At 40.0% G+C, this 18054-nt stretch overlaps 1 protein-coding gene across 7 annotated transcripts in view; it reads left to right on the forward strand.

The window, feature by feature from the left end:
- Epb41l5 (erythrocyte membrane protein band 4.1 like 5) overlaps window positions 1-12302 on the forward strand; it is a 167278-nt gene extending 154976 nt beyond the window's left edge. For 5 of the 7 annotated variants that reach the window (XM_004836051.3, XM_013076723.3, XM_087198107.1 and 2 more), the window contains 3 exons: window positions 3768-3809; window positions 4142-4272; window positions 7946-12302. In XM_004836051.3, the coding sequence (XP_004836108.1) occupies window positions 3768-3809; window positions 4142-4272; window positions 7946-8012 (240 nt within the window). In that variant the 3' untranslated portion in view covers window positions 8013-12302. The remainder of the gene's footprint in view (window positions 1-3767; window positions 3810-4141; window positions 4273-7945) is intronic. The other 2 variants (XM_021236549.2, XM_087198126.1) reach the window with 2 other exon arrangements.
- The last annotated feature ends 5752 nt before the right edge of the window (window positions 12303-18054 follow it).

Genomic DNA, 18054 nt, shown 5'->3' on the forward strand with positions numbered 1-18054 from the left:
GGGAACCACCAGCTTAAAGCAATAAAAATACTACCAAAGAATAAATAATCACAAGTTAGCACAAGTGAATAGACAAAACAAAAAGGATAGTTTTAAAATTAAGCCATTGTAATTCTTTAAATAGACAAGAAATAACTTCTAAAATTTAAACAAGATATTCTGAAGCCTAAAGGAGAAATGCATGGGGGCTTAATTTAGAACACTGACTGCAAGTGAAGGTATGTTCTTTGTCATAGTGGGTAGGTGTTAAAGTAATGAAAAATCAAATGAATTTTTTTAAGAAGGGCTAAAGATAAGGACTGGGGTTGTAGCTCAGCAGCACAGTGCCTGCCTGACAAGTGCAAGGTCCTGAGTTCGATCCCTGGTACAAATAAAAGACGGGGCTAAAGATGTAAGTCAAAAGTTGAGCACTTGCCTAGAATGAGCAAGGCTCTGGTTTCAATCCCCAGGATGATCAAAACAAAAAGAGTTTATATCACCAATATATGTTCCCTACAAATTTAGAATGCTTCTCTTTTTTTTTGTTGTTGGTACTGGAAATGGAACTTGGGTCCTTGTGCTTGCGAGGTAGGCAGCAGAACCACTGAGCTAAATCCTGCAGCCTCTAGAATGCTTCTGTTAAACATCAAAATATAGATGTTTATGCATCCTAAGTTCTATTTGTAGACTATCCCTTCAGTTAAGTTTATAGGTTTCTCAGTTATGAGAACTATACACACTTTTTTTCCCTGCAATACCGAGAAATGAATCCAGGGCCTCACACCTACTAGACAAGCACTATATCACTGAGCTATATCCTAGCCCTTTTATGTTATTTTATTTTGAGCCAAGGTCTTGCTAAGTTACCCATGTTGGGGTGTGTGTGTGTGTGTAAAACATTTGACCCATCCCTTTCTTAATTCTTAAAATAGTGTCTCAGTCTGTAAGTTGCCCAGACTGGACTAGAACTTGCAGTCCTCCTGCCTAAACTCCAGAGTGCTGGGATTACAGATGTGCACCACCATGCCTCACTCTTCATTGCATTTTTATGGCTTATCTAGGCTACACTTTCTACTCTTAAGGAGTTTCCAGATTATAAAGTTCCATCTTTCTAGAGAAGAGCTATGGCAAACCCTAAAAGTTAGAGCAGGAATATCCATTACTAAGAAGAAAATTTTGAAAGGTACTAAGAGTATCATCAGTTTGGGAATGGGTAAATATGTAAAATAAATTTGTAACTAGAAGTAGCCCTAAGATCAATACGATAGTATACTTTAAAAAAATATAAGGTACCTAAAATAAGTTAAACGTACCCTCAGTCTACGACACACTTGTCTTTCAGGTCCATGGAAAGCTTTTCTTTCATTTTCCTTTTATCCTCCATCTTCACTTTCATTTCTCTTTTCTCTTTTCTCCTGAGTTACCCTTTATAATATGTTTTATTATGTGATGTATACTGACTTATAAATTTTAGAATCAGCTTGTCATTTCCCCACAAATCCTTCTCACACTTTAATGGAATTTGTATTTTTGCAGGTAAGTGGCATGTTTGTAACATGAAATTTTTCTTTTTGATGAACATGATCTATATATCCATTTTCTCATCTTTATTACTCTCTAAGTGTTCTTTGTAAGTCTTCTGAATTGTTAGATTAAATTCTAAATACCGTGTAGTTTCATTGATTTTTTTGAATACTATTTACTTTTCCACTGTTGAATGTACAAGCTGATTTTGTGTGTAGTGAACTTGCTGAATTCTCCCATTGGGCAATCTGCAAGTTATTCTGAACATTCTAGCAATTTCTGAGGGTTACTTTTACTATCTCCAATTATTGCTTAATCCATTGTTCACATATTCCTAGGTCTTTCAATTGTTGCTTAATATATTTAAAAAATATACTGTTAGATGCACCTATGATCTTTCTTGAGCTCCTTTTAGCTTGCTTTTCTCTTTCTTTTCTTTATTTTATGTAATTTTTTAAGATGAGAACTCATTGAGTTGTCTGGGCTGGCCTGGTCTTCCTGCTTTAGCCTGCCCTATAGCTGGGATCGTTGGTGTGGGGCACCCTGCCTGGCAAGCCTTTGTCATTTTTTTCCTTTTTTACCCTTTTTTCTCTCTTAATTTCCTTTATACAGATACAAACACTGACTCCCTAGCCTTAAATTTGTATTGTTTGGTACATAATTTTCTGTCTTTATTTTCAGCTTTTCTATATCCATTGGTTTTAAATGGGTCTTTTGTGAACAGTATTTTGCTGGATCTCTTTTGAAAAATTTTGAGAATTTCCATGTTCAGTTTAACACATTTATATTTACTGTAATTATGGTTAGTATATGGTTGTATTATGTTCATATTATGGTTAATTTATTATATTTACTATAATTATGGTTATTCATTTCTGCCAAACCATTTTTTCTTTGCTGTTTACAACATTTTTTCTCTCTATTGCTCTATTTGCTATTATTAAAATGCGTTTTCTTAATATTTGAAGGAAAGTCATACTTTATATTTTTATTCTTCTGGTGGTTATCTAACTTACTAAGATTTGGACTTAACACTGAATTTTTCTTATCAGTAAGTAAGGGCTCCAGTGCAAGGACTAGTCTAAGTTTCTAAAGTAGGGGAGTTTCATTAGGTTGTAATTCTGTACAGAGAGGTAATATCTAGAAAATTAAACACTGAAGTCAAATAAAACAAAGGCTATATGAATCAGGAGCAAAATGGGTGTTTTTATTGATACTTCCTTCACACTTGCATGATAATTAAAGAATTTCCTCTTTATAAACACATTTTTTCAGTACTTTCTTTCATTTGGATTAGTCACAATCCATTGCTTAGGATGCTGCTTAGAAGGCTATGATTATTTGTAATTAACTGAACTTTCAGAAGATAGAAAGTTAAACTAAACCCTGAGTATGAAATGCAGTTAAGTATTATTAAATAAACTGAAAGTAGTAGTGCATTCTTGATTCATACATGTTTACATTAGAGATTCTCAAAATTATGATAATTTCTTACATGGTGAGTATTGCATTTGTGTTATAGAAAAGAATCTTTGATTCAGAAGTCCATGTCAGATCAAGGGGGCGCATTAAGAATTGCACTCCCTAAGATTTCTAAAAAAACCAAAACTAGAGGTTCCATTTAACCAGTTATACCTCTTCTTGGTATCTTCCCAAAAAAATTAAAAGCATCATACTACAGCAATGTATGCACACCCATGTTTAATAGCAGCACAGTTTGTAATAGCTAAATCTTGGAAACAGCCCAAATGCCCATCAACTGACCAGTGGATAAAGAAGATGTGGGGTTTTTTATACAATGGAGTACTGCTGTTGTCATAAAGGATGAGCTTCAGACATTTATAGCTAAATGGATGGACCTTGAGACGACACGCTCAAGTGAAATAAATCAGACACACATGTTTAAATTCTGCATTTTTTTCTCTAGTGTGAGAAACAATGTGGAAATAAGGACTGAGATGTATAATGGATGTTGGGAAATGGGAAGAAAATGTTCAAATGGGAAGGGGAACAAGGGAGAAGGGACGGAGAAAGGAAGGAAGGGACAAGAAAAAAAGTGAAAATAAAAGGAAGAAATGGAAACAAAGCTTTTGTACATAGGGAGGGGAAGGGGCTTGAGAGGGGGAATGGGATAAAATAAAATTTATTTTCAAAAATTGCACCCCTATAATACATTTCAAAATAGAAGAAAGTATTTATGAGTATAATTATGAAAATAAGTCAGTCTTCCCTAAAAGTAAATACTTATATAAAATTTGTTTTAGGTTTCTTCAGCATCCATAATCACACCCCGGTGGATTATCCCAGTAAGTTCATATTTGTGACTTTTTTTCTGAGAGGGAGACCTAAATGGGCATAAGTTCTTGTGTTTCTTTACAAACATGGGAGTTGTTATCAAAGCTCTATTAACTGAATATAATGGCTTCAAATTCATGACTTCATTTTTCTGTCTATAAATGCTTAAGGATACAGACAAAACAATAAAAATTGGAGGGTAAGAATAGTTTAAAAAGCAAAACAACATGAACATCAAGATTATCTTCCTTCTTGCCATAGTCATTAGCAGAGAGCTGATTTGGAGCTGAGTGGGTAAGCGTTGTTACCTTGGCTATCCAGACTTGTTGTATATCTCCCACAGCAGAGTAGTGCCATTTCTAATGGACTTGCTGGATGTGGAACGTCTTTGGCAGAGAAGGAGGGACATGGTAATAAAGATGGAATCTCACTGATCTCTCCCCCAGCACCATTCTTGGTAGATGCTGTGACCAGGTGAGGAAATTATTTCTCGGTTTGTTTATAGGCATCTTTTGGAGGAACAAATAATAAAGTTAATTCTGTATAAAATAGCAGTGTCAGTTCATTCATTGAAATTGGATAAATTGTTCCTCTGTTTATGGTTTAGTATGATTTTTTTCTTTACTACTAGTAAGTTTCTACAAAGATATTAGGGTTTCTTTGTGAAGTCTTTGCTAAAAAAATATTAACAGGCTTATCTTTATGTTTTTATATTTGTTTTAAAATCAGTTTGTGTCTGTTCCTTTCATCTTTCTTATTCTGATTGTGTTGCTATAATAGTGATAATTGTGCTGCCCATCAGCACAGGTGAAGAGATGCAGTAAAAAAGTGAAGTAGGAGATTCCCAAGGTAGCTCTTACTGATACTTGTTGAGCTCACTTCACCATACTGCTTGCTACAGACAGAAGAGACCTTTTCCTTATTTGAGAACATAACCACCTGTTTTGCAAAAGATTTATAATTACTTTCGCTGTAACCTCAGACCTTTTTTGTGATTTGCTGCCATTTCTCATATCCACATTGGTATTGAGAATGTAGATCAGTTGAAGTACAGTAGATGTTTTCCTAATCAGAGAGAGGAAAATTATTAGAGATAACTAACTTGAAAGAAATTCATACTTTAATTTTAAAATTATATCTTTATCTCCATAGTCTGTACAGTAATATCATTATTTACTTACCAGATACTCATTAAATGTCTGTGGTATACCTGGCATGACTATGGCACTGAAGATAGCATTGAACAGGACCAACATGGAACCTGCCTTTTAGAAACTTACATCTAGTCAAATAGCTCCATATACAAATTTAATGAGTTATTTTTCTAATCTTTTATGTGCCTCATAATTTGCTGCTATAAAAATAGAGATTGTATGCAGAAGACAAATGGCAATGCTTTGCAGTTTATTTATGCAAAAACAGGAATTGGGGGAAACAGACATTTATGAAGATAAAGCACCAGGTAGGGCTAAGAGTATGAGAAGTGATTGAAGTTACTCATTTAGAGCATTTGCCCTCTACCCCTGCTTATGGTGGCATAATTCTGAAGTCTTTCCTCTGAGGAGGCAGGCCAGAGAGCCTCTGAATTCTGAGAATTTGCATTTGGAATAAGGCTCTGAATTGAAAACAGTTTACCTCAAAGTGCACACATGAAGGGTGAGATTTCCAACCTTCTTTCTTTTTTCAGCTTCCCTAATGTCTTGGCCAGCTGTAAGTCTCAGGTGAGAAAGTAAGAGGATTACTCACTGGAGACACAAACCAACTAGAGAAAAAAGGTGTACAGATACTACTAACATTTATGGATCATTAGTGAAATTGCTAGAAATATTAATAGTTAACTGTAAGACAATTAATTGATGAGTTTTGTACATATATATGTGCAGCTATGAAACAGCATCTCAGTGTTTGCCTTTTAGATAGGAAGAAATGTGTGAGGAAAGTCCAAAAGAGGTAAACTGAGAAAGAAATGAAATAAAGACATGAAGAAAACTTCACAAAATTTTTATCTAAATTTAAAAGATACTGTATTTATGTAATAGTTACAGGAAACTTTATAAAAGAACACAAAGAACTATTTTTGAAAATTATTAACCACATTAAAAATAAAATCCAAAGAATGTATTGAAGATTGAGGCCATTTCCTAAAAACTAGAGAAAAGGTAAAAACTGGGAGAGAAGAGGTTAAGAAAAATGGAGGATTAGTCTATGAAGTCCAATATGTAAATCCTAGAAAGTCCAGAAAGAAGAATGAGTTTGTGCAAGTGAGGAAATTGTCAAAGACAGAAATCAAGAGTTCTACAATATAGACACTTAAGTTTCTGGATTAAAGGGGCCTACTGCGTGTCCTGCACAGAATGAAAATAGGCTCAAGGAACGTCACGAAGCTTCAGATTAAAGTGAAGGCAAAGTTTAAGGCTCCAGCAAGGGGGAAACAAAAGCACCTGGCAAGGACTGGACTCAAAATGGAAGCAGATATTACTGAAAGCTAGAATAGAAAGGAGCAATACCTCAGAGTCCTGGAGGGAACTCATTTTTCACTAGAATTTAATATCCAGAAAAACGTTATCAGTGAAATGTGACATTAGAATAGAGATAGTTTTAGACATATAATTCTCTAAAATATGTTTTTTCCAAACAGCGTTTCTCAGGAAGCTACTGAAGATGTGTTCTATTAAAACAACAGATTTTTAATTACATAACTTGCCTCAATAAACTGAGAGGAGATTCTACTTGAAATATTAAGGATAATTTTTTTAAGTGAGTCATTTATTAAATACAGAGCAAACAAAAATTGAACAAAAGAAATATACACTGACACCCAGTTGTGAAAGTGTTTTCATAATTTCAGCAAACACTGAATATTAACATGAACAAAATTGGTCAGATAGCTGTGTTGAAAAGAAGGCAAGATTATGAGGCTTGGTGGGGATATGAGAAAGTTAATCCTTCACAGTAAACATCACTCAGAGCAGATGGAACTTTTGTTGTTTGGATGAAGGCTTGTTAAAATACAGGCTACTGAGCCCTGTCCTGAACATCTGATTCAGTGTTTTAGGGGTGGGGCCCAAGAATTTACATTTCTAACAGATTCCAGGGACCACTGTTTGGGAACCATGGATATAGAAAGTGAAGGAAACTACCAGAAAAAACAGTTGAAATTACTCATGTCTAGGTAGTAGAAATGAAGAGTGATGATAAAGATGATTGGTATTTCATTTATGAATCTTGTGAATGCTTTTGGCCTTTACATTGTGTTTTTTTGTATTGGGTACTTTAATATTGTTTACCAAATTAGATGTTGATACATCCTTGCATCTGACTTTATGCAGTTCATGCATAGCAGAGTCTTGAGGCCCTCATGCAAAGGCCATGTCTTTTCATTTTTCTCAGGGCTCTAACAAATAGATTAACTGGTATATGGACTTGGGCATAACCATCTAGGACTATGTAAAGAAGCACAGGGCTATACTCCTTTTGCTATCTCCTGAGCATGTTGCTGTCATGCTCAGCACAGTACTATTTATATCTCTGACTCCTGAAGAGATGGTTAATTGTGTGTTAGGTATCAGGAAACTTTTGAGGGTATGTGTATGCTTTCTTTTTTGTGGTCCTGGGGGATTGACCCAGGGCTTTTGTACTAAGTTACATCCCCAACTCATTTTTTTGTTTTATTTTTTTATTTTTTTATTTTTGGGGGGGTTGTTTGTTTGTTTGTTTGTTGGTACCCAGTATGGAACTCGAGTCCTTGCGCTTGCAAGGCAGGTGGCAGTACCACTGAGATAAATCCCTGGCCTTTGTTTTTTATTTTAAAACAGGGTTTCACTAAATTGCTCAGGCTGGGCTTGAACTTGTAATCCTTTTACCTCATTCTCCCAGTGTGCTGGGATTACAGCCATGTACCCTCTAGCAGGCTATAAAGTTGGTATTTTATATTTCAAAATAAAATAAGCATCAGTTATCTAGAAAATTTCCTTCTTCAGGATATCTTATTGCCTAAGTTAGGTATTACCACATATCCATTTAGGTCTGTAATTACTCTGTTCTCAGCATCTCCATGTGGTCTAGTAGAAACATGAATGTCCCCTGTTCCCTTCCCACCGCCGACCCTGGATGTTTTCATTGAATATCCATTCTCTCTTCCTTTCAGTTCTGCACCAACTTTGGCTGAAGACACTGTCTTGAAGCAGAAGTGTTTACTGACCACTGAGCTTTAAGAGACTGCCCCTCCCAACTGGTAACTGGAATGCCCAGCACTCTCTAGCTCTTTGTCCTGGAATCTGTTTGTCCTGGAATCTGTTCCAGCTGGAATGTGTTGCATTCTGCAGCTTGTCCTTTGCTTATAGGTAAAAAAAGTTCTACCTACATTTAACTTCAACTCTGTTTTAAAAAGCTACATTTTCCATCCAACTGGAAGAATTTAATCAGACTACATACTTTCCCAAAGGAGGGTATCTGGTTTTTTACTTTATATAATTTCATTAGAGTTGGTAATTCCTAAATCAAGAGAATTAACTTTCCCTGCAGTTTCCTTCAAACTCTTGGCTCCACCTAGCGGTTGTAATTGTTCATCATGACTTTATAACAAGACTGCCTCTGGCAGTTATCGACCTTTTTTTTTCTCTCTGTCTGTACTGGGGATCGAACTCAGGACCTTGTGCTTGCAAGGCAGGCACAGTGCCACTGAACTAAATCCTCGGCCCTGTTAGCCTTTTAATTGCTGTTTCCCTCTGTAGTATCAGGGTAAGCATCCTTGATCTGAATTCTTGTTAAAAAATTGTACTTTTCCATGCATTACGTGTAAATCAGGAATTTAGAAATTGATGCAGACAATACCTAGATAGATTTAGGGCCAGTTCTTCTTACAGGTAGTGTAATACTAAAGAGAAGAGAATACAGAGGGTTTTAAATGTTTCCCCTACTTTTTTTTTTTTTTGGTACCGGGGATCGAACTCAGGACCTTGCGCTTGAAAGGCAGGTAGCGGCACCAATGAGCTAAATTCCTAGCAGTCTCCCCTACTTTTGACTTATGAAGTGGCTCTCTTACCTATGAGTTTATATCAATATCAAATAAACATTGAGAAAGAACAACAGAGCGATCAGTTTCCCATCATATTTTTACAGCTTTGCCTTCCCACCAGAAGTATTCCCATACACCACACTAACTTTGCAGCCTGGAAGAGGGGCAAGTTCCTAGTCAAGAGACCCTAGACATTGACCTGAAGCATCTGCTTGCCCTCCTGAGGCAGGTGAGGAATTCAGGCCATTTTAGACTTCCATAATTTCAGTACTCCACATCAGCACCTGTTTAGATAGAACTTCCAATTCCTTTCTATATAAGCTGAATAAATTGAGAGCTCTCAAACTGAAAAAGAAGAAGAAACAAAAACAGATAGGGGATGGGGATAGGAATGAAAGGCTTTGGTTTCTTTCTTTTTTTTTTTTTTTTTTTGGTACCGGGGATCAAACTCGGGTCCTTGCACTTGCGAAGCAGGGTGGTGAAACCACTGAGCTAAATTCCCGGCCCTTAGGCTTTTGTTTCTTAAATGCTTACCATGTATGAAACTGTGTATACCATACTAAAAGAAGTCACACTGCATCAGAGATTTTGTTAGTTCAAAAGACTTCTCAAAAATTCCTCCATCCCTTTTGGCCTATACAAAAAATTATGGATGTTAAAGTAGTATATGTTCATCATAGAAGAGTATACAAATAACCACCTGTTATCCCAAAACCCAGAAATAATACTAATTTAGCTTTAGAACTGTAGGCTGAAAAGTAAGCCTTAATTGCTGTGGGGAAAGAAAATGATCTGGAAACCATGTCAGGAAAGTCACCAGTAATAAAAGACTGATGTTAAGATTACCTCCTAGGAATTGTTTTTTAAGTTTCCTGCCCTGAAATGTGTATATATTAGTTTGTACTACTCAGTCTAAAAGAACATCCAGTTTTGTGATCTTTAAAATTTCATAGTTTGGACTATCCTGGGCTCCCAGTAGCATACTGATGTGCTCAGGCAAACACACTAGGATCAGACTGGAAAGCTCAGGAATTTTAATCTTACACTGTTTCCCAGGGAGCTGTATAGATTGGAAAGCACTTTTCACAAAACATTTTTGCTGAAAGAGAGAAAGTTGGCACTTCTTACTGGCTGCCTCCCCATAGCTATTATGCTAAGCTTGTGAGTTTCATTGGACTGCTTTTGGCAGTCATTGGTTATACTGTAAAACATGTTTTCTCACAGCTGTGGCACATAGAACCTAGGCCTGACCCAGAACATGTTGAATTGGGCATCGGTTTTTCAGTGCTTGACAACCCTGAATGTCCTGTATGTTCTGCATGGTTAGTGTTGTGCTCCTAAACACAGAGCAGCTAAAAGGCACTGTGGCCTGAAAGACCTGAATTTCCTGTCCAGTTTAGAAGGTAGTACTATTCTTATCTTAAACTTTCCAGGGTTTAGAAATTAAGTGTTGAAAATATTTCGTCTTTTGAAAATATTTTAGTCACTTAGGTACCTGTCTTCAGGTACCTATATTCTTGCCAGTCAAAATATTGATAGGAACATTAATTTGAATCTCCACTAAAAGTAAAATGTCCAAACATGAAGTGGTAAATATGAATGATGGATTATCCCTGACAGATTAGATACCTGTCACATATAAGATCCTTGTCATCTGTTGCTGGTGTTGTTCCCAGAGCTGCTACACCAGCTCATGCAATTCTGCTCTCCTGAGGACAGTAGTGGTGAAGAGGCAGGGGGCTGAGGAGGTCTTTGGCAGGCAGGCAAGGGAAATCTCTGTCTCAGAGAAGAGGGAAGCATGTGTGAACCAGTGGAGGAGCTGGCAAAGAGGCTGGAGCTGACCCTGGATAAGAAGGCAGCTGATAACGTTGGGCTGAGGCAAGAGGGACCTTGAGAGTGCTGCAGGCCTTCTTGATGGTTTGCCTTGCACATGGGAAACAGTGCAGCTGCTCTGCCACCTTCCCACTGGGAGCAGCCAGGAGAGGATCCTGGTAGGAGGAGGGGGGTTGCCATGGTAGTTTAAAATAAGATATGAATGTTGCAGCTTTCTGCCCTGGTCTGTCCCTCCGCACATGAGTTAATCAGTGAGATCTTAATTCTATTTGCCTACAGCATCTCCTTTCTAACGAGGGGCTCATGGTTATTTCACACTCATTCTTCAGGAGACATTATTAATCAGCAGTGAGTAGGTTCCTTGGGTGCTTGACAGTTTTACACTTTAAGAAAAATTCTTTTGAAAAAATATTTACAGTTTTACTAACTTCTTTGGCTTTATTTGCTTTTGTACAATCTCAGAGGTCCTATGGACTTATAAAGATGAAAGCCTTGAGTTTTTCTAGACTGTTCGCTCTTTCATGCTTCTCAGTTCTAGCTAAAACTTTTATTCTGTCTTCTCTTGCTAAGCCCCAGGAGAAAGTTCTACAGTCCCTCTAGAACCTTTGGTAGTGGGATTATTTGCCTGTCACATAAAGTCTTTCATATTTTTCTAAGGATCTAGAAAAACAAAGTTGTTGTCTTCTCACTCAGCAGAGGTCACATGCATGTTCCGTAACGGCTAGAGATAGTAAGTACTTCAGCAGTCAGCTCTGCTGGCACAGCACAAAGGCAGCATGAACAGCAGTACATATGAACATGGCTGTGTTCAGTAAAGATTTATGTACAAAACATCTCCTGACCCCTGATTTCCAGCTTTGTAGACTGGCTACCTGGAAGGCAGGTAGGGATTCAGATGGGTTCTGAAGTGTCATCTATCACTTGGAGGCACCTAGCCCATCTGAATGTTGCATCCTTGTGCACATTTGGCACAACCAGACAAGGTGCAGTTGTAGTCTCAGCTCTGTATCTGTGAGAGCTCACCAATTTCTGATTAATCCTACCCTTTGCCGTGTAGTTGCTTACAAATTTGAATAGTTCTGTAGAGTGAAGAATGCATAATTCTAGGTTATTTGTCCTTTGTTTTACTCTCAAAAGCGTAAATACTGGTTCTTGAATGATCAGAGGATGGTTGAAACTTCCTGTGCATTAGCCCCCAGAATGAGGAACATGGTTTGTATCATGGAAACTTTACTTGAGGTGAATTTTGCTGTGTTGACATGCTGGTAGAGCTGCGATTCTTCCCCAGTCCTATGGTAGGATCTGTAAGTCCCTACTTTATCATGCTGCTTGAGACCATAACTTAGTCACTTCTCAGGATTTCTCTTTATCAGAGGTGTTTTGTGTCACAACTCATTACTCTGTTTATCTTCAGATCTGGATACTATAGATGGTTGGTTATGAGGACCTCACTAACTATTTTGTGTTTACTTTTTATATGTGTAAAGCTCTGTAGTAGCTTTGAAACTGTAATTTATTTTTCTATTAAGTGCACTGTATTCAGTGTTTTGTATAACTTGTATTAGAATCACAGTACTGAACTGTGAATTGTCTGTACACTGAAATGAGAAGTGTAGATGTGACCTCATTCAAATAAAACTTTTGTGAGACATTTGATGTTTGTCTGAATTGTTTCTTGGGTGTGTGATACTTACCTTCTGGCCCAGCAGCATTGTTGGCCATATTAATAGGAAGGTACGGGAAGCGGTGGCACAGTATTCAGGGATCCTGTCTGTGTGTGGGGTGCGACTTCAGGAGTGGAGATTTTCGAAGGTCAGAAACCTCATTGGTCATGCCTAGTGTATTCCAGGAGGCACATGGCCATTGCAAGGATCAGTGTGGTACAGGAGAAACACGGTTGTCCTATGGAGTCTAGGTGCTACTACATAATACTCATAAGACCTTCAGCAGTTTACTTGACGAACCTGTGCCTCAGTTCCTTTGTCTGAAAGCACATATGAAGTATGTGTCACAGAATCTGACAGCTATCACTGTCTCCTTCGCTCACCCCCGCCAGCCACTCCCTTCACTGACTTTGCACCATGCCATCTCTGTGGGGAGCAGTGCTGCCCAGGTGTTTTTCAGGACTCCTGGGCAGAGCACAGCAATCACCTTTTAGGGTTGGCAAGGCTGAGAGAAGTTCTTCTGAGAGAAAAGTCTGCCCTTTCTTCTCCTCTCCTCTCCTCTCTCTTCTACCTCAGAGAGAGGAAGAGCCAGCCCTGGAAGCTTTTCTAGGCTCTCCAGAGTTGTGCCAGCAGGGGTGGGTCCCTGGGTTCAGTTGTCTGGGCTGGAACCTCTCCTAAAAGGAAGTTTTTGGCAATCAGAACCAAAAGCCATTCCTATTTAAGTGTAACAACTCATGGGAAAGATATGGACTGCTCTCCATTCCCATAGGAAGGAGTAAGATGGGTAGAAACAAAGGGGAGGGAATGCAGGTGCCATCTCCAGCTGTGAACCATGCTGTTTACTGTCCTGAGTCCAGGCGCTGGGCAGCTCACCAGGTTATGGTTCACTGACAGGAAAGGGGGTGATAACAGACTACCAAAACACCCAGATCAACACAGCACATCACCAAGAAAGAACTCTTGTGACCAACATCAAGAAAAGCCTGGAGGGGCTGAAGGTACATTTCTTGTCAGTAAAGTTAGTGACAGTGCCAGGCCTAAGCAAAGGGACTCCTGTTGGTCTGGTGGTAAGGTGGTAGGTGGCTCAGAGTGGTCTTTGTCCTCATCCCATCCTAGCAGGCATTCAGCCCATTATGCTTATATTCCAGACTCCATTCTGAGGAGAAGCAGAGAGGGACAGTGAGTAGCCCTTGTCCTCCACAGCACAGGAGCCCCTGCACTTTTGGCCAGCCCTCTGCAGCCCACACCAGTGTCTACCAGATGTCAAGCGTAACAGACAATGCTCAGGGATAGCATGTTCTGCCAAGGTAGCAAATCATGATGGTAGGGCAGAAACAGACTTTCCAGATTACCTGTGTGTAGCCCCTCAGTGTGAGATAAGGAAACCACTCCAGAGAGGGACAGGAAGTTTCCCTGCTCCAGATGGCTGGAGGCAGGAACATAAATCTTCAGGCTTCCAGGGACCATCTCGCTCCTCTCTTACTCGGTCTGTTTCCCTTGGCACTACTCGTCTCAACAACCTGAACCAGAGTTGCAGCAAAGAATAGCTTCAGCTTCTGTGTTACATCTCTGAGGCCCTTTCTTGTGTAGGTCCAGATTTCCACAGGAGAAGCTTATGCATGTCAAAGCAATGTCTTTCCAAAGGAGAACATCCACAACACAGATCTGGAGGGAACCACATACTTTGGCCATCCTTCAGGGTTCTCCAGGACCCAAAAATGAGAGTATAGCCAACATGACCTGTTTTGGAATGTTCACTCCATATTTATCATGTGCTCCCAAATTCCACATGTGCTATCCCCTCTGGAGTACCATCCAGGGGCCGGGGATTTAGCTCAATGGTTCCGCCGCCTGCCTTGCAAGCCTAAGGACCTGAGTTCGATCCCCAGTACCCCCCAGCTGGTGAAACCACAAAAGCTCATGGGAAAGCCCCACTGTCTCCCTGGAACCCTCCCTTGGTTGCCATGGGTTCTTAATCTTGTTTCAGGTTTAAAATTTGCACATCTGGACACATAGAAAATTTGTACACACTTTCCTCAGGTTGGAAGCCCTGTTCAGTGAACAGGCCATAGAGGCTCTTCCAGGAAAATCTGATGTAAAAGAACTGACCACTGTAGGTCAAAGGTGCCAGGAGACCAAAGAAAGAGGCAGACATATCCAGGATCAACTGTAGTTTTATTGGAGACTCAGAAGAATGGTTGAGGGTAGCAGCAGAACCAGTGAATCCCCACAACTTGGTTCAGAGCAAGGACTATATTACAAGAGTTAGGACAAAAGTGGCTTTCATCCAAGATGGAATGATCCTGGCTTATTTCAAGCTAGTATATCAAGGATATCAAGCACATTCCTGGTGCTGACTGGCACCAGGGTCCATCATAAGCTCCACATACCACTGTAATGGCTTTGTTTATACTATTCTGGGGAATGGGGAAACCCGGCCAGGGTTACTCAGGGGCAATCATGGTGGTTACAACTCAAGATGGCTCCACTGAGGTCAGGCTTTGTCCCTACAGAGGCACTTATGGGGGAAACTGTCACTTCTCATAGCTCTGCTGCTCTGGCAAGCCGTAGATACTCAACAAATGGGTGTTCCGCGAAACTTAACAAACAAAGGATCTGAGCCTAGAATATGAAGACATGACACTTTTAAAACAGCCATTTAAAGTGAATTTTATTCTTAAATTACAACATAACAAACGGGCCCTAGTGGAACCCTGTCTGCCAGTCCCTCTGCCTTGTCCTTGTTAAAAGTTGATAATAGTACCTCATGGGGCAGAAAAGGGTAAATGACTTGATAGTGAAAAATGCATAGAAAGGTGTTACATAATAAATGTGTTAGGTGCTGCCATTTTTTTTTTTTTTTTTTGCGGTATCAGGGATCAAACTCAGGACCTTGTGCTTGCCAGGCAGGCACGGTGCCACTGAGCTACATCCCTGGCCAGCGGTGCTGCCATTTTTAATGGTGGTCTTGGTATGCCTCTAAGCAGTCATGTTTCCTTCTCACACAACTGGTGATCTCCATTAGGGGTGGATTTGGCCACCATTTCTAGCCACCTGGTCTCAGCTGCAGAGAAAAAGCACCTGCCCAAGGAGAATTTTAGTCACAGCCCCCTGGTCACCTCACCTCCACAGGCTCCACAGCAGCTTTTTCCTAGAGTCTCCACGTGTAGGAACCAGCCTACAAGCTCGAACTTGACCAAGGGGTGGCGAAGATGAAAAAGAGACACAGAAACAAGTTAAAATCTCGGGGACCAGAGAACTCATGTCTCCTTTCAATGTAGATCCCCAAATGACTGGCACATTTGGTTTTACTCACTGAGCCCCGGGCACAAGCAATTAGAGTTCCACAGGATTCATCGGTCTCCCACCCTCCATGGTACTTGTCCTGGTAAACAACTTAACCTCAGGTGTTTTTACTTTTCCCTGCAGCATGTTAGCACACTTGTATGCCCTCTTTATCCACCATGCTCATTGAGGAGGCCAATTAGGCCTCATTCTTCCCATCTGATCTCCAGATCCCTTCATCCATTGCTGACTTTCTCCTGTGTCCCCTCACACTAAGCAGATGACCTCGTGTCTGCCTCACAGATAAAAGCAGAAAGCCCCAGGCGTGAATGTTCTCAGCAGCCTTTCCTTTATCTGCAATCACCATGCCCCTCTCCTCCCTTCTAGTTAACAGAGAGTGCTTATCCTACATCCTATGCCTGGGGCCCTTGTCCTCCTCCCTCCCAAGAGGACTTACTCTGTAGTCTGCCCCCTATCTTTCCTGTGTCTCCACACTACGCCTCTAAAAACTGCTTCACTTTAGCACTGAAACCTTTTTGAATATTTCCCAAATAGAGCTCTTTCTGTCTTACATCTCCCTCTGACTTCATGTCCTTCCCCTTCATGGATGTACCTCTTTTTAATATATTTTGAGTGCCTATTAATTTTATAAAATAAACTGGTTCCTCAGTTCACAAACTTCAATTTGTTCCACCATTCTGGAAAAGATGGCCACGTTTGTGTTCATGTGGGAGAGATGGCCACAGTAATGTTTGTTCACCCAATGCAGAGTTTGCAAACAAAAACAAAATTTTTCCAAGTGCTTCTGTTTGCAAACCAAACTGTTTGCAAATGAAAGTGTTCATGAACCAAGGCACCACTGTACTGGGTCTTGATGTAGTGTGTTGATAGATGCATATATTTTGATCATATCCATCTTCCCATTACTTTTCTTTACAGCCATTTCTCCTACCCAGATTCCCTTCCTGTCTAATAGTCTCTCTACAGACAGAGTTCATGTAGTAAGTCTGTGTCCTGACTCAGCAGCCCTGTCCAGCTTTCCTGATCTGGCCTCATAGTGCCATTTGCCATTCTCTTCTCAACTGCCCCTCTTTTTTTGGTTTATCAATTAGGACAAGGTACATTACACTGCAATAATGACCCAGAAAATCACAGTGGCTTAAAGAACTGGCTACATAATTTGCAGGGCCTAGTATGAATAGAAATGTGAAACTTTTCAAAAATCGCTGAGAATTTCAAGATGATGATAGAGCATTAACCAGCAACAGGACCCTTCTAAACATGGCCCTGTTTACAGGGTTTCTTTTTCATACCACACGTTTCCATTGCAAGTGAGAGAGAGCTCCCCAGTCTAAGAGACTTGACACATGTTTGTGTGACCTCAGAGGTGAGAAGGGAATGTGATTAACTATGCTTGTGCTTAGTGCATTTCTTCCTGGATGTAGTGTACATCCCTGTCGCTGGCATTTTATTGTTCAGAGAAAATTGCAAGGGTTTGTCTGGGTTCAGGGTGTGAGGCAAGGGCAGAACACTGACTCTATTGTACAGTGTTAGTGTGTCTCACACGTGGCTTACCATCAAATATTCCTGATTCTCCTGCCAGTCTGATACTACTTGGTTTCCTTTGTTAGCAACTTTCCCACTCTGCCCACTCCTTTAAGGCAGAGGACCCTCATTCTTGCTACTAACCCTGTTCTCATCCCCTCACTCCTGAGGCTTTGAAGGCAGCTCTCAGAGCTTCAAATCCATCCGTGTGCTGGTGCCTCCCATCTCATCCTGCCTCTCTGCCTGGACTCCGCTTCCTAGCTCCATTTGGGTTTTACACAAATGTCCAAGACTTAGCATTTCTTAAACCAAACTTAAAGTTCTTCTGCCAAAGCCCTCACTCCATCACACAGCAAAATTGCTACCTAACGGCGCTGACCCCAGTAAGTTGTCCTACTGCCCTTAATTCCTGGCAGTCTTTATGCCCTGCTGAATCTGTCCAAAATCTCTTTGTCTCTGCGGATGCACTCCTTGTCTCATTCTGCATCTGTCTTGAGCTACTGCAATCTATCGGTGTTCAATCAGTTGAATTCATTTTCCAAAATGTACCCTAAAGCAAAGTCACAGTCTTCCTCAGCTTGTACTCCCTTGGTGGCTTCCTGTTGCTCTAAAAATAGAATCCAAACTCTGTGTATGGCTTGTATGGCATTGCCTGATGCTTTCCCTCATTAATTACTAGTCCATCCCTCATTCTGTTGGGCCTCAGTGCTCCTTGTTTAGGGCTCTGGTTGTATGTTGCTTCCCCAGACCTCCCTCCAAGCACCCCATTATTAGCTTACTTCCCTTTGTGATAGTTATTTTTTTTTTTTTTTTTACTATTTTCCCTGATAACTACCCTCATATTCTACTGCATCTGGGCACCTTGCAGCCTGCCTGGCATGCAGTTGATATTCAAATATTTGTTGACTCAGC

Source organism: Heterocephalus glaber, unplaced genomic scaffold (assembly GCF_053883595.1).
Source record: "Heterocephalus glaber isolate CG9 unplaced genomic scaffold, H.glaber_assembly_v1.0 deba00000347, whole genome shotgun sequence".
NCBI lineage: Eukaryota > Metazoa > Chordata > Mammalia > Rodentia > Bathyergidae > Heterocephalus > Heterocephalus glaber.